The sequence below is a fragment of the Anomaloglossus baeobatrachus genome, chromosome 1 (genome assembly GCF_048569485.1).
Source record: "Anomaloglossus baeobatrachus isolate aAnoBae1 chromosome 1, aAnoBae1.hap1, whole genome shotgun sequence".
NCBI lineage: Eukaryota > Metazoa > Chordata > Amphibia > Anura > Aromobatidae > Anomaloglossus > Anomaloglossus baeobatrachus.
In genome coordinates, this window is record NC_134353.1 from 202,714,871 (window position 1) to 202,742,343 (window position 27,473).

The following is a 27,473-nucleotide window of genomic DNA, read 5'->3' on the forward strand; positions in this document are numbered from 1 at the left end:
AACGCCATTTGACTTTTCAAACGCACAGACGCGGTGCACTGACCGGCCGCTGCAGGACGCACGTTCGGATGAGATCTAAAAAGCGTCAGGGATACGGAAAAAAAGAAAAAAAGTCACGCCAAAAATTGACCACGGATGCCGATCAGTTATCTGCATCCCTGATCAGCGCTCGGCGGGACGCACGGACAGATGCGATACAAAACGCGTTGGGGATACGGGAAAAAAAAAGTCACGCCAAAAATGGACCATGGATGCAGATCAGTTATCTGCATCCGTGATCAGTGCTCGGCGGGACGCATGGACAGATGAGGTGTAAAAATGGACAGGATACAGGGGAAAAAAAAAAAAAAAAGTTATACTCACAGTACCCAGAGGATTAGCAGGAGGATCACTTACCAGAAGAACTGCAGGAGGAACAGAAGGCAAGCGAGATAGACAGCTGTACAGGAGCAGGAGGCAGGACGTTGGACAGATCAGCAGAAGACCCAGGAAGAAGGACCCAGAGATGGAGACAGATGTGATCGGGCCAGTGAAGACCTCGGACGACCCGATGAAGGTAGGTAAGAGGACGTCGAGGGGAGAGGGGAGGGGGAGAGCAGAGGGGGGCGCGGGAGAGCAGAGGGGGATACCGGAGAAGCAAAGAAGGAAGGAAGAAGAATAGAGATGACAGAGGAGGCAGGCAGATCGCAGGGGGAGCAGATCGGGGCGTGGGGGGCAGATCGCGGGGGGCACGGGCAGGGGCCATAACGGGAGAGGAATACTCACGTGGAGCAGGAGCAGAAGCGGTGACATCGGCGTCTGCGGCGGCAGCAGCGGTGGCGTGGTACCACAAGTACCAGCCAGTGCAGTGCACGCTGCAGACATGTTGGGGGAGGCTCCCCAGACCAGCACAGGCCTGGGGAGGGCGGCCACCTGCAGATCAGACCGCCCCACTGCACACTGATTGGAGCGATTGCGCGTCATAGCACGATCGCTCCAATCAGTGCTGCAGGGGCTGGGGGCGGCATGTTTGAGATCCACCTATGATCTGCTGTAGCTGCTACGGCATCTCATAGCTGGATCTCACAGTATCGCACTAATTCGGGAATTACTTTTGCCGAAATCGGTGCAAACTATGTGGTTGGCGGTTCAGATTTGAACAGCCAATCACATCGATCGTCTATGGGGGTGGCGATGCCACCCCCCCTGGGGTCAAGCAAAGGTCCCCTGCTGTAAGAAACAGCAGGGGACATCATTTGAAAGCCGTTGCTATGGCCACGGCAATCAAATGAACTTTAGGCAGTAAAGTTACGTCCCTGGTCGTTAAGTCACGTTAAAATAGGACGTAATTTTACTGCCAGCGGTCGTGAAGGGGTTAATAATGTGCTCCTTTTTTTTTTTTTACGGCCTCTGGACCCGAACTGTAAGATGAGCTTCCCAGGAAAACAAGTGTTTGGGACCTTGTGCACGAACACTGTGTTCGGTATGGATCCAGAACTTTGGGTTTGCCCATCCCTAGACATAACTGCTGGGTTTACATTTAAAGGGATCCTGTAGTTTTGTTTTTTTTGGGTGGGGGGGTTGTTATATTAAAAAATTCCATGTATTTATGTTAAAACAATATTTATATGCTTAGGTGAATGCAGTCATAGCAGCAGCACTTTTGCAGGGATCCGTCAATGTCACTTAAGTTCAGACTTCGTCAAACCCCCAACATTGTAATTGATAACACCACAGGTCCTTTAACATCACTTCTCTGCTGAGCTCCACCCATGACGGTCACATGATCGTGACAACAACACAGGTCCTGCACAACCACTTATCCAATGGTGCACTCTGGATTCTAGACCCGTCAGTCTATATAATTTGACAACTGGATGCTACCAGATGGAGGTGTAACCTACATAGTCAGACAGTGTCAACTCTCATTGGCTTGTGTCAGTTTGTGTACAGAGACGCCCCACCTGGCATGACAAGGAGCATGAGAACACCCATTTGTCTATTTATGCATACAACTTTACGAGGTCTCACAATGGAACAGTAGTAAAAAGTTTCAGAAAAGATGTTCCAGGATTATCCTATGATGGTAACTCCAAGTATTTATTGAAAAGGCAAGTCGGGAACAGTGATAGGTGGTTTTTGAAGAATAGAAATAAGTTGCCTTAAAGACAAATTTGCATAAAACATTCCTAAAAACAGTTTTAAAAAACGTTCCAGTTCAGAATCAAGCAGTTTGTACCAAAGGTAAATGTAGCGATTAATATATTAATATATTTTAAACTGATGAAGCGTTGGAATGGAGCTCCATTGTTCCAAGTGAGAGGCTCCCTATTATGTAACTCCGCAATAACTAATCGTTCCAAGATTCCTGTGCTCAGCATTCCATAACTCTATGAAATTACAGTGTTCGCCTTCTATCCACCACAGAAGAGAAAAAAGAAAACTGTTGTTTAACATAATAAAGATCAAACCGGAAAATAAACATACATACGCTTTAAAAAGATAAAAGCGAACAGATCTAGAGCACAGGGAAAAACAAAGCCCCCTCTAAGTACATCGCACAAGATCTGGAGCAGTTACATTACCAGTGGGCCGGGGAAGCTAGAAAACTACGCCCCGAGCAGCAGCTATTCCAAACACTGGCGGCTCTGTGCTGCCACATATTAGATGTCAGCGGGGTATTTAACACAACACGTTTCTCTGCTCCATTTCCATGTTGGGTTCAGACGCATACTAGTCTACACATTCTGACAGCTATGCAATGACTTAGTTTGGAAATATGCACAGGTCTTGTGTTCAGGCCTCTCAGTCGGTCGTCATAAGCCTATAACCACATCTGCAGTGCATTAGAAACTGCAAAACAAGGAGAGCCATGTCCTTACTGAGGATTATAGCCATATGGCGTATACGTGCTGAAGAGTGACCTCACATGCCATGCTCGAGTCTTAGCACACTGCCTGCTACTGATAACAGCACTACTTACTCCACAGCAATACTCTGCTATCATGGAAAAAACACCGCAGATGAGGGAAATTCAGGACTTCAAAATGATTATGTACCCCTACAACCCACACTGGCATTATAAAACACAAATCCAACCTACTCACACTACTCCTCTATGTATTTATTCAGCAACCCTTCCCTTCTAGTATTAAGTGACTAAAGTCTCAACTTCATTTCTTTAGTTTTTTGGTTTGGTTTTGTTTTGTTGGTTTTGTTGGTTTTTTTTGGGGGGGGAGGGGGGGTTCTAGTACCTTCGGACAGAAGCACCAGGTCTAAGAAAAAGCTATAAAAAGCAGGTGTCCAGAAGGTGACTTATGTGGAGCCCCCGTAGAGAAGATCAGATCTAGATGCACATATACAGGTAGGAATAAGGGGCAAAAACATGGTAAGCTGCCAGATAGAGAGGTGCTTGAAGCTGGATGCACCAGTATGGTGGGAGTGCCTGATGAGAGAATACCAAATTGGGTAAGGTGGAAACAACTATGTGTATACTGTCTAGCAGGATAGGGGGCACATGTCCTCAGAGTCCCCCATTACCAGTAAAATGACAGCCAAAGCTTCCCCATACAAAACACAGTGAGTTTAACTACGGTGTGGGAGAGTGATTCTGGATACGACTCGCAACAATCTTCTCAGTGCGAAATGTGGTTTTATGGGAAGAAAGGTCGATGACCATTGTCTTAGGCTAGTTTCACACTTGCGTTGAACGGCATCTGTTGCATTGCGTAGTGTGACAGATGCGTTGCATATAATGGCACAACGGATGCAACGGATCATACAAAACAATGGAAAGCTTTTTTCTTTCTTTTTTTCTTCTTTTTTTTTCTTTTTTGCAGTTTTACCGGCAGCAGACTATTGTGAACGATCAGCTGATCACCCGGCGACCGGGCACTCAGCTGAGAGCACTCACATGCCAGCGACCGGGCACTCAGCTGAGAGCACTCACATGCCGGCGGCCGGGCGCTCTGTTGAATGTTCGGCCACCGAGAGACAAAATAAAGTTTCTGTGATTAAAAATCAATAGCCGGTGGCCGGGCGCTCAGCTAAGAGCTCTCACATGCGGCGGCCGGGCGCTCAGTTGAATGTTCGGCCACCGAGAGACAAAATAAAGTTTCTGTGATAAAAAAAAAAAAAAAGATGAGCATTTGCAGTGAAAAATAGAGGATTCCGCCACTCAAAAAAAGTTACATGCTGCGTTCCTTCCACCCGGCGGACGCAACGCAGCGTCGGCCAGCGGAAGCAATGCAGGTACTTTTGGCACAATCCGTCATCCATACAAGACTATGGGAAACAAAGGGCGGATTGTGACGGAAGGAAATTAACGCAAGTGTGAAAGTACTCTTACATGCACTCCAAGCTTATACAGGCCTCAGCACGTCATCATAGTGTTAGTTACTAGTGATGAGCGAGTACTAAAAAGCTCGGGTGCTCGAAGCTCGGGCCGAGCCTCCCAAGATACTCGTGTACTCGGCCCGAGCAACGAGCCCAATGTTATCCTATGGGAGACCCGAGTATTTTTGTGAAATGACCCCCCGGCAGCATGGAGAAACCCTAAAAATGTCACAAAAGTCTCAGAAGAGTGCTCAAATGACATGGCAACAGCATGGGGAAGACCCCTTGAAGCATTTATCACTGAAAAGTCACAGCTGTGAACAATTTTGTCCGCGTTTTACGCCATTTTTACGGACTCACCAGAAAACCTTCCAAAATGACCCCAAAATGATTTTTCATGGCGGAAATGTTAAGGGCACATACCCAATAGTGAGATAGAGCTGGTGTATGTTACTTTTTGAGATTAATACATGAAAGATTTTACGTGAAAACATTGTGTGGCACTCCGATGTCCCTGAGAAGAGACGTACATGAAGGCCTCTTGAGTCTAATGTGCCCATTTTGAGGAAGTGAGTCTTTGTAGTATTTTCCTTTGCCAGGGCAGTCCAAAATTGTGAGGTTCACCAATGCCCCTGCATACAGACGTGCATGATGGCCTGTAAACCTGAAGTGCCCATTGTAAGGAAGTGGGTCTATTGTAGTATAGCCCTTAGGCAGGGCAGCCAAAAATTGGGAGGCTCCACGTTGTCCCTGGATAGAAACGTGCATGAGGGCCTGTAAACCTGAAGTGCCCATTGGAAGGAAGTGGGTCTATTGTAGTATAGCCCTTAGGGAGGGCAGCCAAAAATTGGGAGGCTCCACGTTGTCCCTGGGTAGAGACGTGCATGAGGGCCTCAAAACATTAAGTGTCCATTGTCAGGAAGTGGGTGTATTATAGTATAGCCCTTAGGCAGGGCAGCCAAAAATTGGGAGGCTCCACGTTGTCCCTGGGTAGAGACGTGCATGAGGGCCTCAAAACATTAAGTGTCCATTGTCAGGAAGTGGGTGTATTATAGTATAGCCCTTAGGCAGGGCAGCCAAAAATTGGGAGGCTCCACATTGTCCCTGGATAGAGACGTGCATGATGGCCTGTAAACCTGAAGTGCCCATTGTAAGGAAGTGGGTCTATTGTAGTATAGCCCTTAGGCAGGGCAGCCAAAAATTGGGAGGCTCCACGTTGTCCCTGGATAGAGACGTGCATGAGGGCATGTAAACCTGAAGTGCCCATTGGAAGGAAGTGGGTCTATTGTAGTATAGCCCTTAGGCAGGGCAGCCAAAAATTGGGAGGCTCCACGTTGTCCCTGGGTAGAGACGTGCATGAGGGCCTGTAAACCTGAAGTGCCCATTGTAAGGAAGTGGGTCTATTGTAGTATAGCCCTTAGGCAGGGCAGCCAAAAATTGGGAGGCTCCACGTTGTCCCTGGATAGAGACGTGCATGAGGGCATGTAAACCTGAAGTGCCCATTGGAAGGAAGTGGGTCTATTGTAGTATAGCCCTTAGGCAGGGCAGCCAAAAATTGGGAGGCTCCACGTTGTCCCTGGGTAGAGACGTGCATGAGGGCCTCAAAACATTAAGTGTCCATTGTCAGGAAGTGGGTGTATTATAGTATAGCCCTTAGGCAGGGCAGCCAAAAATTGGGAGGCTCCACGTTGTCCCTGGGTAGAGACGTGCATGAGGGCCTCAAAACATTAAGTGTCCATTGTCAGGAAGTGGGTGTATTGTAGTATAGCCCTTAGGCAGGGCAGCCAAAAATTGGGAGGCTCCACGTTGTCCCTGGGTAGAGACGTGCATGAGGGCCTCAAAACATTAAGTGTCCATTGTCAGGAAGTGGGTGTATTATAGTATAGCCCTTAGGCAGGGCAGCCAAAAATTGGGAGGCTCCACGTTGTCCCTGGGTAGAGACGTGCATGAGGGCCTCAAAACATTGTTCCCATTGCAAAGGAGCGGGTCTCCTGTCGTTGTAATGTCCATTCTGCAAAGAATGGGCGAAAAAATTTACCACTGGGGGTATACCTGAAACAAAGGCCTAAGTATTACAATTTGTAACGGTCATCATCATGGTGGCGCATGAGGAGAAGGAGGAGCAGTCCAGCGATTATCCAAAGTCCAGAAGTGTGTACCCATGGGTGAGTGGAGGTACATGGCAAACTTTAAATTCCGCTCTCATTTGCTGGTGGTGTGGTGAAGTCTGGCCCAATCCAACCCTTGTTCATCTTGATCAGAGTCAGCCTGTCAGCATTTTCAGTTGACAGGCGGGTGCGTTTATCTGTAATGATTCCACCTGCGGCACTAAAAACACGCTCTGACAAAACGCTAGCAGCAGGGCAGGCCAGGACTTCCAAGGCGTAGAGAGCCAATTCATGCCACGTGTCCAGCTTGGATACCCAATAATTGTAAGGCACAGAGGAATGTCGGAGTACAGTTGTTCGATCTGCAAGGTACTCCTTCAGCATCTGGGCAAACTTAGGATTTCTTGTGGCACTACCCCGCACCTCAGGGGCTGTGGTACGTGAGGGGCTGAGAAAACTGTCCCACATCTTAAAGACTGTTCCCCTACCTCTGGCGGATTGGACTTGTGCCTCTCTCGGCTGTACGCCTCGGTTGTCCACTGATTCATGACCTATGCCGCTAGCGTTTTGTGAGGGGAATGCTTTGCCTACTTCCGTGACTATGGCCTTCCGGAACTGCTGCATTTTGGTTGACCTCTCCTCCACGGGAATAAGAGACAAAAAGTTCTCCTTGTAGCGTGGGTCTAACAGTGTTACCAACCAGTAATGATTGTCGGCCAAGATGTTCTTAACGCGAGGGTCACGAGACAGGCAGCTTACCATAAAGTCAGCCATGTGCGCCAGACTCTTAACAGTCAGGACTTCAGTAGCCTGACCAACAAGATGACTGAACATGCTGTCCTCCTCCTCCTCCTCCTCCTCCTCCTCCTCCTCCTCATCTACCCTGTCCTCTGGCCAGCCACGCTGAACCGAGGATATGACTGGTGTGCATGTCATATCCTCAATTTGGCCGGAGAGTTGCTCCATGTCTTCATCCTCCTCCTCGTCATAGTCCTCCACTGCACGTTGTGATGAGACGAGGCTGGGCTGTGTGTTATCACCCACACCCACTACTGTTTCTTGCTGCAACTCATCGCGCTCCGCCTGCAATGCATCATGTTTGTTTTTCAGCAGAGACCGTTTTAGAAGGCAGAGTAGCGGTATGGTGACGCTAATAATGGCGTCATCACCACTCACCATCTTGGTGGAGTCCTCAAAGTTTTGGAGGATGGTACATAGGTCTGACATCCATCTCCACTCCTCAGGTGTTATGTGTGGAGTTTGACCCATTTCCCGACGGCTTAGGTGATGCAGGTACTCAACAACTGCCCTCTTCTGCTCACATATCCTGACCAACATGTGCAGAGTTGAATTCCAACGCGTGGGGACATCACACACCAGTCTGTGAGCCGGAAGATGCAAACTGCGCTGAAAGCCGGCAAGGCCGGCTGAAGCAGTAGGTGACTTTCGAAAATGTGCAGACAGGCGGCGAACTTTTACCAGCAGATCAGACAGCTCTGGGTATGACTTTAGAAACCGCTGAACCACGAGGTTGAGCACATGGGCCACGCATGGAACATGTGTCAGCTGGCCTCGCCTCAAAGCCGCCACCAGGTTCCGGCCATTGTCACACACGACCTTTCCTGGCTTTAGGTTCAGAGGTGTGAGCCAGTGATCTGCCTGCTGTTTCAGAGCTGTCCACAGCTCTTCTGCATTGTGGGGTTTGTCACCTATGCAGATTAGCTTCAGCACAGCCTGTTGCCGCTTCGCCGAGGCAGTGCTGCAGTGCTTCCAGCTTGTGACTGGTGTGGAGGGTACAGTGGATGAGGATGCGCAGGAGGAGGAGGAGGCTGAAGAGCATGACATTCCGGAGCTGTAGAGTGTGGGTGAAACACTGACTGAGGTAGGGCCTGCAAACCTTGGTGTGGGAAGGACGTGTTCCGTCCCTCGCTCAGACTGGGTCCCAGCTTCCACAATATTAACCCAGTGTGCCGTCAACGAGATGTAGCGGCCTTGCCCACAAGCACTTGTCCACGTGTCTGTGGTTAGGCAGTGCTGCAGTGCTTCCAGCTTGTGACTGGTGTGGAGGGTACAGTGGATGAGGATGCGCAGGAGGAGGAGGAGGCTGAAGAGCATGACATTCCGGAGCTGTAGAGTGTGGGTGAAACACTGACTGAGGTAGGGCCTGCAAACCTTGGTGTGGGAAGGACGTGTTCCGTCCCTCGCTCAGACTGGGTCCCAGCTTCCACAATATTAACCCAGTGTGCCGTCAACGAGATGTAGCGGCCTTGCCCACAAGCACTTGTCCACGTGTCTGTGGTTAGGTGGACCTTGGGTGAAACAGCGTTGTTCAGGGCATGTGTGATGTTTTGTGACACGTGGTTATGCAACGCGGGGACGGCACACCGGGAGAAATAGTGGCGGCTGAGGACCGAGTAACGTGGGACAGCTGCCGCCATCAGGTCACGGAATGCTTCTGTCTCCACCAGCCTAAAAGGCAACATTTCCAGCGCAAGCAGTCGCGAAATGTTAGCATTTAGAACTGTGGCATGTGGGGTGTTGGCAGTGTATTTGCGCCTGCGTTCAAAGGTTTGCTGAATGGATAACTGAACGCTGCGCTGGGACAAGGACGTGCTTGATGATGGTGTTCTTTCTGCGTAGGCAACTGCAGGTGCAGGAGTGGAGGAGGCTTGTTCGCAGGCAGCATGGACAGGGGATTGGCTCGCATGCACAACCAGCGAAGACGTAGCAGTGACATCAGCAAGCACTGCTCCTCGACTCTGTTGTACTTCCCACAAAGTCGGGTGCTTGGCTGACATGTGCCTGATCATGCTGGTGGTGGTCAGGCTGCTAGTTTTGGTACCCCTGCTGATGCTGGCACGGCAGGTGTTGCAAATGGCCTTTTTTGAATCATCTGGATCCAACTTAAAAAACTGCCAGACTCGGGAAGACCTAACATTTGTACAGGCACCTTGTGTCGTCGTGTTGTTCCGGGGAACAGTTGCCTGACTTCTGCCTGGGGCCACCACCCTGCTTCTTACTGCCTGTTGTGATGCTACGCCTCCCTCCCCCTGTGCACTGCTGTCCTCGCTCTGCATATCCTCCTGCCAGGTTGGGTCAGTTACTGGATCATCCACCACGTCGTCTTCCTCTTCCGCACCCTGCTCCTCCTCCTGACTTCCTGACAATTGTGTCTCATCATCGTCCACCACTTGTTGAGACACGTTGCCAACTTCGTGAGAACGTGGCTGCTCAAATATTTGGCCATCTGTACAGACGATCTCCTCATGACCCACTTCAATATGAGCTGGCGAGAGGCCAGAATGTGTGAATGGAAACGTGAACAGCTCTTCCGAGTGTCCAAGTGTGGGATCATTAATGTCCGAGGAGGACGTGTACTCAGCCTGGTGGTAGGAAGGAGGATCAGGTTCAGAAATGTGCGGTGCAGTATCACGGCTACTGACACTTGACCGTGTGGAAGACAGAGTGTTTGTGGTGGTGCCAATCTGACTGGAAGCATTATCTGCTATCCAACTAACAACCTGTTGACACTGGTCTTGGTTCAAGAGCGGTGTACTGCTGCGGTCCCCAAGAATTTGGGACAGGACGTGCGACCGACTAGATGTGGCCCTTTGTTGTGGCGAAATTAGAGCTTGCCCACAACCTCGGCCTCTGCCTGCACCACCATCACGTCCACTTCCTTGTTCCTTGCCAATGCCCTTGCGCATTTTGCAATGCTGTGCACTGCTGACGTGTATATTCACTACTTGTGCGTTATATCAAAGTTTGTGGAAATTGCACACAAGTGCACCTGTACGCTGCCACCAACAGGCACACACGTGCGGTTTTAAAAACCAAGCACGGACGCAATAAGAACCTAACAGGTTTTTTTGGGGAGCGACAATTACAGACAAGTCAGACACTATCTGGACTGTTTTACACTGTGTACACCAGCCCCAGATATGATGAAGGCTGGTATACGGTCACCACTACCCTGCCTGCCTGCCTGTATACTGGTACAATAGTCCTGACAAGGACTCTTCTGGTCACTAGCCTGTATTCAGACCTGGCTATACCCTGCCTGTATATAGCAACAATAATCCTGAGAAGGACTCTGCTACTGTACTCCGACCTGGCTATACCCTGCCTGCCTGTATACAACTAGAATAGTCCTGAGAAGGACTTTTGGTCACACTGTTTGCAGCCCTGCAACTGAAAAAGCTATAAAGGGCCGCAAAGCTTTCCCTGAATCAGCGACACTCTCCCTGCACTGACTGTCTGGATAGCTGTGAGCAGAGCACAGCGCGCCGGCCGGTATAAAGGCTCGGTCACGCTGTGCAGGCCGGCCAATCACTGCAATTCCACAACTAACAGGGCTGTGGCATTGCAGTGGTCTGCCAGCCAATCCCTGCATGAGGGCTGGCTCTCAAAAGAGCGCCAACATGCAGAAATGAAGACCACGAGTACAGCACGAGTATCGCGAGATTACTCGGTCCCCGCCGAGCAGCCCGAGTACAGCGATACTCGTGCGAGTACCGAGTAGTTACAAGCATGCTCGCTCATCACTATTAGTTACAAGAGCTAAATTGCAGCTGGACACTAAATTGTGAGCCCCTACTATGCTATGTGCCCACTGGTTGAAAGCTGGCAGATAAACAAGGCTTGCTGTAACATGCAATGAATCCTGTGTCAATTCAGCTGTGACATGGAAGCAGGATACAGCCTTACAAACTAGTAGGAGCTTCCATTAGTTCAATCATTTATTAGTAGATGAACCAGTAAATGATGTTCTGTATATGTCTCAAGAATGATTGTGCATCATCTAAGTGCATCATGTAAGTGTACTATAATGACTTAGACCAGAAATTAACCAGAAGGGAACTGAAGGCAACTGGATAAATAGTCAATGTAAACAATGTTTCTGTTTCTTTCCACTATCGCAACTATAGTCATTCACTTCCTACTAACCCCCTAATCCCTACAGCTAGTAATGAGCTGGTCATCACTCCCTCCATGCTTCCCATCCATCTCATGTCCTCCTTAGGCTGCTTTAACACCTCCGGTTTTTCCTGTGCGGCACAATCCGGCGCTTTGCAGAAAAACCGCAACCGTTTTTTTTTGCCGCTGATGGCGTTTTTTTGCATAGACTTTCATTAGTGCCAGATTGTGCCGCATGGGCTTGCGTTCGGTCCGGGTTTTGCCGCATGCGGCAGATTTAGCCGATGCGGCGGCCGGATGGAACGCTGCCTGGCACGTTTTTTTGTCCGGCAAAAAAACCGCATCGTGCGGCGCGATTTGCAATGCATGCCTATGGACGCCGCATGTGGCGTCCTGCGGCAAACACCGCATTTGGCTGCCGCATGCGTTTTTACCACTGCGCATGCTCAGTAGCGTGTCGCAAGCGGCAAAAAACGGACAGGCCGCATGTCAAAAACTTATGCAAAGGATGCGGTATTGTCACCGCATCCGTTGCATAGGTTTTAGAGCCGCATTGGCCGGCTCTGCTAAAACCGGATGTGTGAAAGCAGCCTTAGAGCTGTTCCCTTACATTAAAGAAGTTGTCCAGTTACCAAAACTGATTTTTTTTTTTTCTGATAAATCTTGCTAATATGTGCCCCTCAACACATCTATTATGTTTTTTCAGCAAAATTACCTTTTATTGTGCACTAGCAGCACATGCTCATTGCTGGCTCCAGCTCTGATGGGGTTAATCTCTCCTCTGACTTCCTGTGTTCAGTTCCTACAAGTCCCAGAATTCTTTGTGGCTCTAGGGCGGTGTCTAGCTTATCTAACACACCCATTATGTCTAATACACCCACTCTGCTCTCCGACCAAACCCTCCTCCCTGCCTCTTCCCAGTTGATGCCCAGAGAGAAATCACAGATACAGCAGCTCTGCACAGCCAGGGAAAGAAAGTGTGTGTGTGTGCGTATATACAGTGTGTGTGTGAGTGTGTGTGAGTGTGTGTGTATGTGTGTGTGTGTATGTGTGTGTGTACAGAAATTATGATTATTAGTCTGCGCAACATGTGAAAAAAATAATTGGGGAAAAAAAAGTGACGGGGTGATGAGATTGCTTTTTTCCCTCTTGCCTAGTCTGTGTGTCGTCCATATCATCCGCAAACCGCATATGACCGGATCCTGTGGATTAAATGTGCAGCGCATGCAACCGTTATTTTACCGGATCCTTCTGCAGCGGGACACAGAATTTATCGTCCGGCGCTGGAGTCAGCTGACTCCTGATCTCACAGCCCGCACACACTGCAATGGCTGCAGGTGGGCTCATTCACATGACCGTTCCGTTTGTCCTGGTCAGTTTCTGTTTTTTTGCGGCCCCACAGACAGGACCGTCTTTTCAATGTCTTTTGTGTAGGATCGGATGGTACACGGTAGCACTTCCATGTGCGTCCGATCCTACAAAAAAAAACAAACACATCGGATGCCATATGTCCGCTCCATTATTATGGAACATGTCCTATTCTGTTCCGTAATAACGAACCGTGACTCAATACAAGTCAATGGGTCCGCAAAATTCCCGGAAGCAACACGGAAGCACTTTCATGTGACTTCCGTTGGGTGCCCGTGCAGTCAGTGTTACGCTCCAGCCCCAGCCCCGCGGCTGCCCGCTCAGCAGTGTCAGCTGCGGCCCGCACTGCAGTGTCAGCAGCCACGGGGATGACAAGCGCTACCGTCAGGAGGTTAGTAAGTTCATTACATACGGTGATGATGTCCTGCCCTCCTGACGTCAGCGGTCGTCACTGCCTTCTATGCCCGCCGCTTGTCACATCACCTCTCGCTGTCGACCCGATACTGTGACTAGTGGTGACGTCACGGGCCGCTTGCGATACTTGGTTTGTGAAGGCGGCGGTCATTGAACTCAGTGACAGCGCTGCTGTCCAGAGTTCAGCGATCATCGCAGGTAATATACCTCGCTAACCTCCTGATAGCAGCACTCGTCATGCCCTGCAGTGACCTGGGCTGACCTATTGATGTTAGCTCAGGTCACTGCACGGCTCTCCCAGCAAATAGGGAACATTCTGTTCTTCATTGACTGGGACATTGACTATGGTATGGATCATCGTGGGACCCCCTTGGATTACACCAGACCTGGATTTGTTTTTCTTTCTAATAAATTGGTGAAAGAGGGAATGTGTTGGGGAGTGTTTTTTTCAAATAAAAATGTGTTTGTTGTCTTTTTTTTTTTTATTACTGCCTGGGTTGGTGATGTCGGGTATCTGATACACGCCTGACATCACTAACTCCAGGGCTTGATGCCAGGTGACATTACACATCTGGTATTAACCCCATATATTACCCCGTTTGCCACCGCACTAGGGCAACGGGATGAGATGGCGCGAAGCACCAGGACTGGCACATTTAATGGATGCGCTAGTTCTGGGGCGGCTGCAGCCTGCTATTTTTAGGCTGGGGAGTGTCCAATAACTGTGAACCTCCCTAGTCTGAGAATACCAGACCACAGCTGTCCGCTTTACCTTGGCTGGTGATCCAATTTTGGGGGACCCCGTGTTTTTTGTTTTAAATTATTTATTTAATTTAAAATAACAGTGTGGGGTGCCCTCTGTTTTGGATTACCAGCCAAGGTGAAGCTGCCAGCTGTGGTTTGCAGGCTGCAGCCGTGTGCTTTACCCTAGCTGGCTACAAAAGATAGGGGGACCGCATGTCATTTTTTTATTATTATTTATTTATTTTTTGGCTAAATACAAGGCTAAGCACCCCTTAGTGCCACATGAAAGTCACAAAAGGGTGTCAGCTTAGAATATGCAGGGGGTAAGACATTATATATGTATTTCTTATCTATCTATCCATTCATTCATTCATCCCTCTATCCCTCTGTCTCTATAACTATCTATTCATCTCTATATCTACTCATCTATTTATCTTTCTTGCTGCTTCCGTTTTTTGTGGTCCGCAAAAAAAACGGAAGGCACGCAGATGTCACACGGATGCCACTAGGATGCATCCATGAAAAAAAGGACCATTTTTTGTGGCCCGCAAAAACGAACGGTCATGTGAATGTAGCCTTAACAGCAGTCGCTGCCTGCTGCCGGTCACATGTGACCGTGTGCGGGCTGTGTGTGCAGGCTGTGTGTACAGGACTTCAGCTGAGTTCAGATCAGCTGACTCAAGTGTCGGCCGATTAGGCTGGGGCCACACGGGGATTACTGCGATCCCCTCGCATTACACTCGGCTCATGCTCAGTACAGCAGAGCTGAGTGTCATGCGTGTGTCCCTGTGACTGAGGTCCGACTCTGCGAGCAGACCTCAGCTGCGTGGGCGGACCGGCACTCGAGGGGTGGGCCAGCACTGAGGAGGGGTGGGAGGGATTTCTCTCCCTCTCTCCTCCGTAGTCCATCGATGTACCGCAAGGGCAGTGCGATTTTCCTCTCACCACATACACTTGAATGGGTAAAAGAGAAAGTCTTGCATTACAGTTGTAGCATGCTGCGATTGTTTTCTCGGTCCAATTAGGGCGGAGAAAATAATCGCTCATGTTTGCTGACACACCGGCTAATATTGGTCCGAGTGGAATGCGATGTTTGATCGCACTCCACTCGCACTGTTTTTCTCGCCGTGTGGCTTAGACCTTACTTGTTCTATGTCCCCCTGCATCCATCGCAGCGTGTGAAGGCTGGAGTTCAGCTGAGTTCAGATCAGCTGATTCCAGTGCTGGAGTGAACTCCGCTGACCTCACAGCCCGTACACGCTGCAATGGATGCAGGGGGACACAGAACAAGTAATTGGCAGACACTGCAGTCATCTGATTACTTGGGATGAATTGAGCAGTAAAATGCTCCCACAATCTATCACAAATTTTCACAACTTTTCTAACCTCATACCTATTCACTCAACCCCGCTTCCCTAACTCCTCTAACAGGAACTCTAAGGAAAGCTCGCTCTGTCTGCAGTAAACTTTCATACATCCATGATCTCTTAATCACAAACATTCCTTCCTCTGCATCACCGAAACCTGGCCCACCCCCTGACACTGCCTCTCCACCTGCACTTTCTTATGGTTTAGTCCATCTTTCTCACATCCCCCACCCCAGTAACACGCATGGTTGATGAGTTTGTTCTTATGTCGGATAACTACTTCTTCACCCCAATTCCACTACCACCCTCTATTACTCTACCATCTTTTTAGGTGCACTCTGTCCATATTTACACCCCAACCGACTGTGATTTACCACTCTCCAGGGCCTGCCCCCACCTTTTATGACCAATTCACCACCTGGCTACTTGATTTCCTTTTTCGCTGATAACAAAACTATCATCATGAATGACTTCAACATTCCCATTGACTGTTTCCACTCAGCTATCTCTAAGCTTCTAAAGCGGGCTTTACACACTACGAGATCGCTAGAGCGATCTCGTTGGGGTCACGGAATTTGTGACGCACATCCGGCCGCTGTAGCGATGCCGTTGCGTGTGACACCTATGAGCGATTTTGCATCGTCGCAAAAACGTGCAAAATCGCTCATCGTTGACATGGGGGTCCATTCTCAAGTATCGTTACTGCAGCAGTAACGAAGTTGTTCCTCGTTTCTGCGGCAGCACACATCGCTCCGTGTGACACTGCAGGAACGAGGAAGCTCTCCTTACCTGCCTCCCGGCCACAATGCGGAAGGAAGGAGGTGGGCGGAATGTTCGTCCCGCTCATCTCCGCCCTTCCGCTTCTATTGGGCGGCGGTTCAGTGACGCTGCTGTGACACTGAACGAACCACCCCCTTAGAAAGGAGGCGGTTCGCCGGTCACAGCGACGTCGCAGGGAAGGTAAGTCAGTGTGATGGCCCGGGCGATGTTGTGCGACACGGGCAGAGATTTGCCTGTGTCGCACAACCGATGGGGGTGGGTACGCACGCTGGCGATATCGGTACCGATATCACAGCGTGTAAAACGGCCTTAAGACTCACCTCCTCCCTCACTCAATGATCCCCCGCAGCCTCTCACAAAGATAGCCACAAAATGAAACTCATCTTCACTTGTCTTTGTTCCCCAATCTATCCTTGCCAACTCACCTCTTCCCCTAGCTGAACACAACCTACTCACATCTCTTCCCTCTCCAGTCCAAGTGCCCAATTCCGACACAAACTACACACCCTTGCAGAAATCTCAAACACCTTGATTTACACTTACTGAGTCCCTTCTCCCTCTTTCAGACATAGGTTCCTTACTCAATGCAGATGCTGCTGCTGCCGCTTTATATAACACAATAGCTGGAGCTCTCCAATAAGTCGCCCCATCACACATACCAAAACTTACACAATCAACAGGCAACCCTGGCACACCAGCCTGTCTAAAGAACTGAGGCGGGCTTCCAAGGTTGCAGAGAAGAGATGGTAGAGATCCCATTTCAACAAGCACTTCATCACATACAAACACTGCCTCACCAAGTCCACACTCACTGCTGCAAAACAAACCTACTTCTTTTCTCTCATTCTCCCTATCTCATAACCCTAAACAGCTATTCAATATATTCAATTCGCTTCTACGTCTTCCAGCACCTGCGCCCTCTCCTTTCATCTCAGCTGAAGACTTGCATTCATTCTTCAAGCATAAGATTAAAAACATCAGAAAAAGCTTTAGCCTACAGTCCCTACCAGCCCCTTCCCCCATAACCAGCTTCTCCCTAATTCCAGAAGGCAAACTTTCCTCTCTACTCTCCAGATCAAATCTCCACCTGTGCATGTGAACTGATCCCGTCCCACCTCTTCCCGAACCTCACCAGTGTCTTAATTCTAACCTATGCCTTCAACCTATCGCTAACAAGTGGTGTCTTCCACTCATGGTTTAAAAATGCCTTGATCACACCCATCCTCAAAAGCACTCCCTTGACCCATCCTCTGTGTCTAGCCATCAACACATTACTTCTCCTCTATGCCTCAAAGTTTAACAACACAGCCAACTTGAACTGCTCTCATCTCTTGGCATCACAGACTTGGCCCTAACTTGGATCTCTTCATACCTAACAGATGGGACATTCAGAGTCTCCCACAACACCCTCCTCATCTCACCCCGTATCTGTCGATTTCCCCCAAGGTTCAGTTCTAGGACTTTTGCTCTTCTGAATCTATACCTTCGGGCAGGGACAGCTCATAGTGTCCTATGGCTTTCAGTATCAGGAAAAAGAGGATCAGCACATCTAAAAATATGTTGAAAAATATCTTCTTTCTTTCCACATAAAGTAAAAGTCAATCCAAGACATAGTAGCCCTGATGCGTTTCTGACGCAAAAAAAGTGCCTTTAATCATAGGATTAAGGACAAAGTAATGCACAAACTCCTGGTAAACATTAGATGATGTTGAGAGCACTGAATTTTGGAAGATCCCTTCATATATATTTCCAAAGGTATATTCACTCCTGTGTGAATATTCACTAAATAAGCCGGTTAAACATAGGAAATCAGGCAAATACCATTACTGGACCATTTGGAAGCCTTTTACGTAATTGAACGGTTGTGGTGCAGACTTTTCTTCCTTCCTCATTCACGTTATCATTGTCTTCCATGTTACATACAATGGAGCAAGAGCCTGGTCACCAGTTACTATGTCTACAGGCCAGCCGGCTCTTCCAGTGCAAAGACAGAAACGGCACTGGTTCTTCTACCTACCTTCTGCTCACTATCACAACCAACACTGACAAGCACCTGCTATCAAAATTAAACACCTGGGTGCAGGTTGCTGCAGGTTGCATAGAAAACAAATATACCTGCACATGGAGGCAACAATCAAGGTGTCCCATCTGAAAAAATGTTGAGTTTTATTCATCATCTTGATGCAATTTTTCAGAATCCGAATTGAAACCCTTTTTTAATGAGTAAATACAACATTTTTTTTCACTTCAATCTGCCTCCATTTTTCCTCTTTTGTATACTTGGAGGACTTTCTTGGGTACTGCCCTAACAGGGGCTGGCATTAACCGAAGACCGTAGAAAGTTCTGTCCTAATTCATGTGTCCTACTTCTCGTCTTATTGAAATGAGGCTCCCACTGGTGTCCATCGTCTTTCTGAATGCCAAGCAGATGCTATGACCTTTAAATAACCTATAATACATACCATCAAGCTATCGCCAGGTCACAGCAATCATGCCATATGTAGATAGACAGGGTTGACAGCAGTGTGAGCAGCCTCTTCCTACCACAGAACCCCTGATATCTCCAGGATTTGATGAATTAGATAGGGTGGACAAAAATGTGAGCAGCTTTTTCTTACCACAGCACACCTGGTATGTCTAGTATTGAATCTAAATATCTAATAGGATTCCATCTTCCTAGAAATGAAGGAAGGGAAGAACATCTGTGTGGAGGGTGGTAACACTGATTCCTTATGCACAGGTTTAAAGGAACTTGACAAAGTCTAGGACAGGTTTAAGTCAGTGTAACAAGATTGTAACCATTATATGGTCCTACATTGACTACCTGCCGACACAAGACAAGTCTGATTTTCAAAATGAAAAGCATTCAACTAATTTATTTATAAAGACATTTTTTTCTATTTCTGGAAAACCCCTCTAAGTTAACAGCAAAAGGAGTTGTCCGCTACTCAAAGTAAAATAACACCCCCTATCCTCCCTACCAAGGCCATTCCAACGGTGTCGGCACTGGCACTCCCAGGGTTGGCGTGACATTACAGCATGTGATCACTGCGGCCAATCAGCAGCCACTTTACTGTCTTCTCTCCTTCGGATAACAGACTGCCTATGGATATCAATTACTTCCAAAGGAGGAGAGAGTGAAATGGCCACTGATTTGCCACAGGGATCACAGATGTAATGGCACCACCACAGAGTATAGTCGTTATTTTACTTGGGGGAAACATGCTGATTAAGAAATGGTTGTCCAAATAGTACACAACCCCTTTAACTAGTCAAGAAAGCATTCAGCGTCAACTGTGGGACCACAGGTTAGACTTACACTCGGTAGAATAATATGGATATTCTACTGTAACAAAAAAAAAAGTTATAGCCCAGATTAATCAACAATGGTATTTTCCATGCTGATCTTGATGAAGGCTGTGCTGGAGGAATATGCTCCCAATCGATTAAGAAGTGTGATTTTGGCTGCCGTGTGCCAGGGCAAGAAATCTACTCCAGTTAGTAACTAGAATATATTACTGCCGTAAGTTATTTCACTTGAATTTGCCCGTCATGCTCAGCCACTAACTTTCACAGCTCATCTACTACTTTTAAAAAAGTTGCTGAAGTTGGCCAAGATTGATGTAAAAACAGCTCAATTATCAAAATGTATGTGTGACTCAACTGAGCAACCCTTTTGTAACCCTTCACCAACAAGGGCCGCTTGTTCCTGAGTGTACACACAATCTGATATAGTTAAAAAGCTCCTATCACATTAGCCTCAGCTTGCATGGAAGTGTTTGTTACCTTTTATCGGGGCGATTTAGAAAGGTGACATTAATAACATTAAGAAGAAACAGTTATCGCAAATGTCTGGCCTCCTTGGTTTGCACAGTACTTCAAAAACTTCAAGCCATTCTCTAGGAGAGGAATGTGTAACTGTATGTTAGGAGAGGGGTCGTCCTAGGAGCTGCTACATAGACGACACGTGCCAAGAAAAGCTAAATGTTTTGGCTCTCAGCCAGTACATAGTTTCCAAAAGCACATCAACACTCACCATGTTATGTACAGGAGACACATGGAAACTTCTGCCACTCGTAAACACGGAGTTCACTTCAATATCTGTGTCCCTGCTGGGGTTGAAGGCGCAGAATGACTGCACTTTGGGGAGACCCACCGATCTGAAGAGCAAAGGAAACAAATCATCTGTGCTGTTGGCATTTCAGCATTCAATATCTTTAATGGGTGTTACAATTTACAGACATGTATATAAAAACAACAACAAAAAAAAAAACACTGACATAACACCAAGAAAGAAAATAAATATATAAGGTGAACCAATGTATTTCTTGGGGTCTGCATATGAGCTGGGATACTCCAGCACTAGAGCAGAATCAGATCAGCTGTATGAGAGCCCTGCTCATCTCTGCACAGCCGAAATAAATAGCTCTAACGCCCTAATACATTGTTGCAGACTATCATTATATTGTATATAACTCACAGAATATTGCTTAGTTTTTTTTACTAAGGTATCAAACACAAGGCCGTGAGATTAATTCGGCCCACCATGACATTTTCTGTGAGCTGGGAGGTCAGGCTGTCCACTTTTCCCCATACGGAGAGCTGGTCAGAACAACGTCAAAGATTCAGGGTTCCGGCCCTGAACTTGTTGCCTAGAGGCCCGGATCTCCAGTGACCACCGCATTGAAGCAGGTCGGAGTCAACACGCAGCAAAAGATCCGTCCTCTATCACTGTAAAGGTGGCTTTACACGCTACGAGATCGCTAAAGCGATCTCGTTAGGGTCACGGAATTTGTGACGCATATCCGGCCGCGTTAGCGATGTCGTTGCGCGTGACACCTATGAGCGATTTTGAAACGTCGCAAAAACGTTCAAAATCGCTAATCGGTGACATGCCCCCCTCTTCCCAATTATCGTTGCTTCTGCAGTAACGATGTTGTTTGTCGTTTCTGCTGCAGCACACATCGCTACGTGTGACACCGCAGGAACGAGGAACATCTCCTTACCTGCGTCCACCGGAAAAAGGAGGAAGGAAGGATGTGGGCGGCATGTTCCAGCCGCTCATCTCCTCCCCTCCTTTTCTATTGGGCGGCGGTTCAGTGACGCTGCTGTGACGCTGACTGAACCACCCCCTTAGAAAGGAGGCGGTTCGCCGGTCACAGCGACGTCGCTGCACAGGCATGTGCGTGTGACGCTGCCGTAGCGATAATGTTCGCTACGGCAGCGATCACCACATATTGTTACAACGACGGGGGCGGGTGCTATCACGCTCAACATCTCTAGCAATTGCTAGCGATGTCGTAGCGTGTAAAGCGGCCCTTAGTCTCTGACGTTGCAGATCTATAACTTTTTTGACGACAGCGTGCCCACGCAGGCAGCGCGATGAGGATTTTTTTCATTGCGTTGCCTCTGCAGGCCTGCCCATACCCTGATTCCCCGAAAATAAAACACTGTCTTATATATTTTTTTGCCCTGAAAAAAGCACTAGGTCTTATTTTCAGGGGGTGTCTTATTCTAGAGGAGACATGGTTGGGGGTAAGTTTACCCCCACAAAAAGCAGCCCCACCCCACCTTCCCAGGATCGTCATACTTACCAGCCCCAGGCGTCTGTATGGCCCCTAGATCTCCCTGTGATCTCCCAGCAGGTGTGCTGCATGCCTCCCTTGCGTCTGGCTGACACTCACATAGATCACAACACACACACACACACACACACACACACAATTCCTCCCTGTGATCTCCCAGCAGCTGTGCTCCCCTACATCTGACTGACACTCGCATACATCAGATCACACAAACACACACACCTCTTTCACATCGTTCCTCCCTCTACTCTCCGGTGGGCGCTCCCAGCAGCTGTGTTGCAAGCCGTCCTCCTCTGCCTTCTGCCGACACTCACAGATCCGATCGCATACAATCACACACTCGCACATCAGACCGCATACACGCTCAAATCAGACAGCATACACTCACACATCCGATCGCATACACTCACACATCCGATCGCATACACGCACACAGTCTCACTATATCGCACATACCACTACAATCGCGCGCACACACTCACAACATCCGGAGAAACCATATGCTTCCGGCCATTTGATACTCCGGCAGGTCCTGGAAGGTCACTGCACAGCATCGCCGGCAAGAAGCAAGCGATATCACAGGATGTGGCGAGTGTGTGGATGCGATCTGTAGTGTATGTGTGTGTGTGTGTTATCTGATGTGGTGAGTGTGTGTGCACGTGTATGTTCTGCCGCAGGACATTGATGCGCTCAACTGCTCCGGCATCTGGTGAGTATGATTGGGGGGGGGGTCTTCTCTCTTATTTCTTCTTTCTTTAGGGGGTGTCCACTGTCTATAAAGAAGTGTCCTGCAGGATTCTTTAACTTTTTCACTGCTGCATGACACTTCATTATTGACAGCGGCTAGGTCTTATTTTCAGGGAATGTCTTACATTTAAGCATCCCTGAAAACTCCTGCTAGGTCTTATTTTCGGGGGAGGTCTTATTTTCAGGGAAACACGGTAGAAGGGAAGACGAAGGCTGAGGGCTGCATTCCTGGGAATCAGGATTAGAAGAGTAAAAATTATACACACACACACACATATATAGATATGTGTGTATGTGTATATAGTAATTACCGTATATACACATACACACACATTTGTGCGAGTGCATATGTGTGTGCATGGGATATGTGGGGGCTCATGCTTACATAGGAGGCTATGTGGTGGTTCAAGCTACGTATAGGAGACTATGTGGGGGCTCATACTGTATATAGGGACTATGTGGGGGCTCATGCATAATGAGCAAAATTAAATTTCATTATTTTGGTTCAGCCCTCTTCAACAGTCACTCAGGAAAATTAATTTCCAACCCCTGCACTATTATGTATAGTGCTATGAAATATATAGCGTTCTACATAACGGGAAAAAAAACGTGCGGCCCTTTGAAGGCAACCATAATGCTGATGTGGCCCTCGATAAAAATAAGTTTGACACCCCTGGCTTAGTAGATCAGTCAAATGGTGCTCCATATGTGCCTATATCAGTCTGTAGGTGGTCGGAATGTCTCCTTTCTATATTCATACGACATCCATATTTTTCGACAACAAAAATTAAAAAAAAATAATTCAGTCTCATGTGTCATATTTAAAACAGATCACAGGGGTTTTTTTTCTGCGTATCCATTGAGTTCGATGGTAAAGTTTGAAACCTAAATTGGACTAGCCACAATTATGTACAAGGACTATGACCAGATTCATCATTTGCACTTTTTTTTTTAAGTCACTATCCTTTTTTGTCTTGGCTGTCTTTAATGCCAAATTTTTTAAAATGGCACACGCGAATTTGGCGCAAAGTCAAAAACTATCCTTTTTTTCCTACCTTAAACGTTTTTTCCACTCTGAGGGCAAAAAAAAACAATCACACATTTTGACACAATGGCACCAAAATACTGTCGCGCTCAAAAGCCAACTGGAGCAGAGTCGTGCCAAATTCTACCACTTTTTAAAAAGCTGCAATTTTTAAAACAATGAAAACAATCATTGAACTCTGCTAACAAAGCGGAAAAAACAAACGTGAGTACATATAAAATAGACTTCAATATCGGTGCAACTAGAATAATTAATTATAAGCAAAAAAATTAAAAAGGGGACAAATTTAAACCAAAAAACAGGTGCAAAAGCACTGATAAATCGGGGCCATAGTCTGCATTAAAAACAAAAATGTTTGTCTTAACTATGTTATGGATTTATATTGGACAGATAATAAACTCATCCAGACTTAAGGGTACCGATATCGCTAGCGAGTGTACACGCCCCCGTCGGTTGTGCGTCACGGGCAAATCGCTGCCTGTGGCGCACATCGCTAACACCTGTCACATGGACTTACCTTCTCTGCAACGTCGCTCTGGCCGGCGATCCGCCTCTTTTCTAAGGGGGCAGTTCGTGCGGCATCACAGCAAAGTCACACGGCAGCCGACCAATAGCAGAGGAGGGGCGGAGATGAGCGGCCAGAACATGTCGGCCACCTCCTTCCTTCCTTATTGTCGGTGGACGCAGGTAAGGAGATGTTCGTTGTTCCTGTGGTGTCACGCATAGCGATGTGTGCTGCCGAAGGAAAGACGAACAACATCGTACCTGCAGCAGCAACGATATTTGGGAAAGGAGCGACGGGTCAACGAGCAACGATTTTTCACATTTTTGCGCTCATTGATAATCGCTCCTCGGTGTCACACGCTGCGATGTCGCTAACGGCGCCGGATGTCCGTCACTAACGACGTGACCCAGACGATATATCGTTAGCGATGTCGCAGCGTGTAAAGCACCCTTTAGACTGGATACAGTTGTATCCACTTTTCCATTGAGGGCGCGACTACCTATGCATGGGGCGGCATCTTTGGATGGCAAAAAAAAGCATGTTCACAATCATTTCTGAAAAAAAGTCTAACTAGGAGAGGGCTGCGAACATTTGGAAAAAAACACAAGCATGTGTAATATAGCCTGGCATGGTAATGCTCATGTGAGGAAAGAGGCTTTTTACTTTATGTCTGCATTAGCAGTTATTTCAGAGAACCAATTATGTGAAAAATCTTCAGCCACTTTCAAATAAATTGTGTCCTAAGAATAGCTTAGATCTCAACCTTGCTCAGTACAGATTTGAGGCATATTACTATTCAAATTAAATACAAAGCATAAGCACTTCTTGTAGTGTGCCGAATGTATACTCACTGGGCTCCAAAATCCAGAACAGATGGCTGGAGATGCAGGGCCCTCCCACTAGGCCTTCCAATACTGAAAAGGAAAAAAATAACATTGTTACAAATCAAACAGCAAAGTAGCAAAGGTTCATGTATATCAGGTTTTAAACAATCTGTCAGCAGGTTTTGATATATAATCTGAAGATTGTATTCCCCTCTTAACACACTGTGTGTTTACGTTGCCCTGCAATGCTTGTTTTAACTTCAGGAAATTATCATTGCTGGACTAGGTCAGCTAGAGGTCTGCTAGTCCAGCACGCCCCCTGCTACGATTAGCAGCTCACGGTCTATAGACATTGTATATAGAAAGCCTGGTGTGGGTGTTGGCAGCTTTCTCCGCTCTGTTGCATTTGTAAATCTGGATACACCGATTGTGTCACAACCGCTACAGTAATCTAAGTGATACAACGTTTGATTCAGGGTCTCTATGCCTACACCATGCTGCTCTCAGATGAGGTAGTAAAACTTGCTGATAATGAATTTTAAAGTGAAATCTGTCAACAGAGTTTTGTTATATAATCTGTCCACAGCACGAGGTAGTGTCAGAGACCCCGATTCCAGGGATGCATCACTAAGGCTGCTCTCACATCAGCGTTATTCTGCCACAATGCCGGATCCGTAAAAAATGCGGTACAGTTCAATGGAACCGCGGCAAGATTAGTTCACATGCGGCCGCATGTCACTGCGGGTGACCTTATCTTGCCGCGATTCCATTGAATTGTGCCGGATCCGGCATTGTGGCAGAATAACGCGGATGTGAAGCCCGCCTTAGTTTACTGGGTGTTATAATAGTAAGGCTATGTTCACACAGTGCATTTCTTCTAACCACAAAGATGCAGCGTTTTTGGCTCCAAAATGATGCACCCGCGGCAAAAACACATCAAAAAGCGCATGCGTTTTTACCGCATTTTGCCTAATGCGTTTTTTAAATCAAATCTAATGGATTAGAAAGGCTCAAAAACGCTGTAAAAACGCAAAAGGAATTGACATGCTGTATTTTCAAAAATGCAGCCAACATGCATCCAATAAAAGATGCCCAGTGTGGACAGCAAAATAGAAACCTCAGACTTTGCTGGGGGAAGGAAATGCATGCACTGAGGTGCATCTTTGTGACCTCAAATACGCACCAAAGATGCAATAAATGATGCATATAGATGCAGTGTGTGAACATAGCCTTACAGTTTTCTCTGCGGCAGATTGTGCAGAGCTCAGGTGTGGATCTGTGTATAACCTGCCCCACACCACAGCTTTCTGTGTACATTGTATAGCGACAGAGAGCTGCTATTCAGTGCTTGTTGCCCCTCAGATAAGTCACCAGCCAATGTGTCAGTCAGGGGCTTTTTCATAGAAAACCCAGGAGTGCTTGCTGGAGCAAGAGTTCCTATGTATGGGGTATTGAACGAGTTACTATCAGTCAAATGATCGCCTGAAGCATCGCTCACCGGCAGCCATCTAATGTGTGTGGACAGCCTAAGAAAACCATACCAGTGCTCTGCCCCTAGGCACTGTGTCATGCTCCATGATCAATGTAGTATATATAATTGAATCCTGAAATTTAACATTTCCTAATCTATGGTGCCAAAGTAATTCAGGTATAAAAGACTTAGAAGCAAAGTCACATATAAGTCAATATCTGAAATCTATTATAACTATGTCGTCATTTTACTGCTGCCAATATTATGAAGGTGTGCCAAACAAACCATAGGTGTGTCAACAAGCTTAGGACAGATAAAGCCTGCCTTAGGATATACCGCACACCACCATCCCGAGAGCGGCTGAACACTGACACTAAAGAGAACATCACTAGCTGCAGTGTTCTCAATCCATCCACCCCTGGCCATGTATCTAATTAGACTACGTGCATATCATAGGGAGAGGTCTGAGCCAGAGCGTTCTACAACTGCAGACATCGCACCTCGCTCAACCACAGGGGTCTACAACCTGTTCCAGACTGAGGAGAAACCTCCTTAGGGTAAGGGTACGTGCACACATTAAAGGGGTGGTCCAAAGGCTAAAGTAAACTTCATTTTAAATCCCAATCTATTTGATATCTAACAATTCCACGATTCCCTACCTACACAATCTAGCTGCAATTCTATGTTTTTTCTATTTCCTGTCTGAAGATTCATTTGAGAATCCCAATGCATTCTGGGATACTCAAACAAAGCATCATCAGGGAGCAGAGTCTGTGGCAGTGAGCACAACCTCCGCTCTTTCCCCGAAACAAAGCGTCATCAGGGAGCAGAGACTGTGGCAGGGACCACAGCCTCTACCCTCTCCCCGAAACAAAGCGTCATCAGGGAGCAAAGACTGTGGCAGGGACCACAGCCTCTGCCCTCTCCCCGAAACAAAGTGTTATTATGATGCTTGTTTCTGGGGCTGATCAGTCCCTCTGTGTCCCCTCCCTGTACTGTGCAATATGCACCATGCATTGCGCTCGCTCTGTTATGTGGTTAGATCTATATGGATCAGCACAGTCTATAGCCGGCATTCAGGAGACCAGTGAAATCCCCAGCGGGGGCGGTGCTAGTCTCCTGCATGCTGCGTATAGACAGCGCTTTATTACCAGCAGTTTATTGCTGATCTGAGCTGATAACAGAGTGGGTACTTTGCACTGTGCAGATCGCAGGGAGGGATAGATATAGCAGGAACACTGCAGGAACAGACCACCACATGGAGCAAGCGTTAGGATGAGGTTA

At 47.5% G+C, this 27,473-nt stretch overlaps 1 protein-coding gene across 1 annotated transcript in view; it reads right to left on the reverse strand.

The window, feature by feature from the left end:
• TMEM131L (transmembrane 131 like) overlaps positions 1 to 27,473 on the reverse strand; it is a 240,091-nt gene that overhangs the window by 149,650 nt on the left and 62,968 nt on the right. The window contains exons 4-5 of the mRNA XM_075347720.1: positions 24,746 to 24,808; positions 20,049 to 20,172 (exon numbers count right to left, since the gene is read on the reverse strand). Of these exons, the coding sequence (XP_075203835.1) occupies positions 20,049 to 20,172; positions 24,746 to 24,808 (187 nt within the window). The remainder of the gene's footprint in view (positions 1 to 20,048; positions 20,173 to 24,745; positions 24,809 to 27,473) is intronic.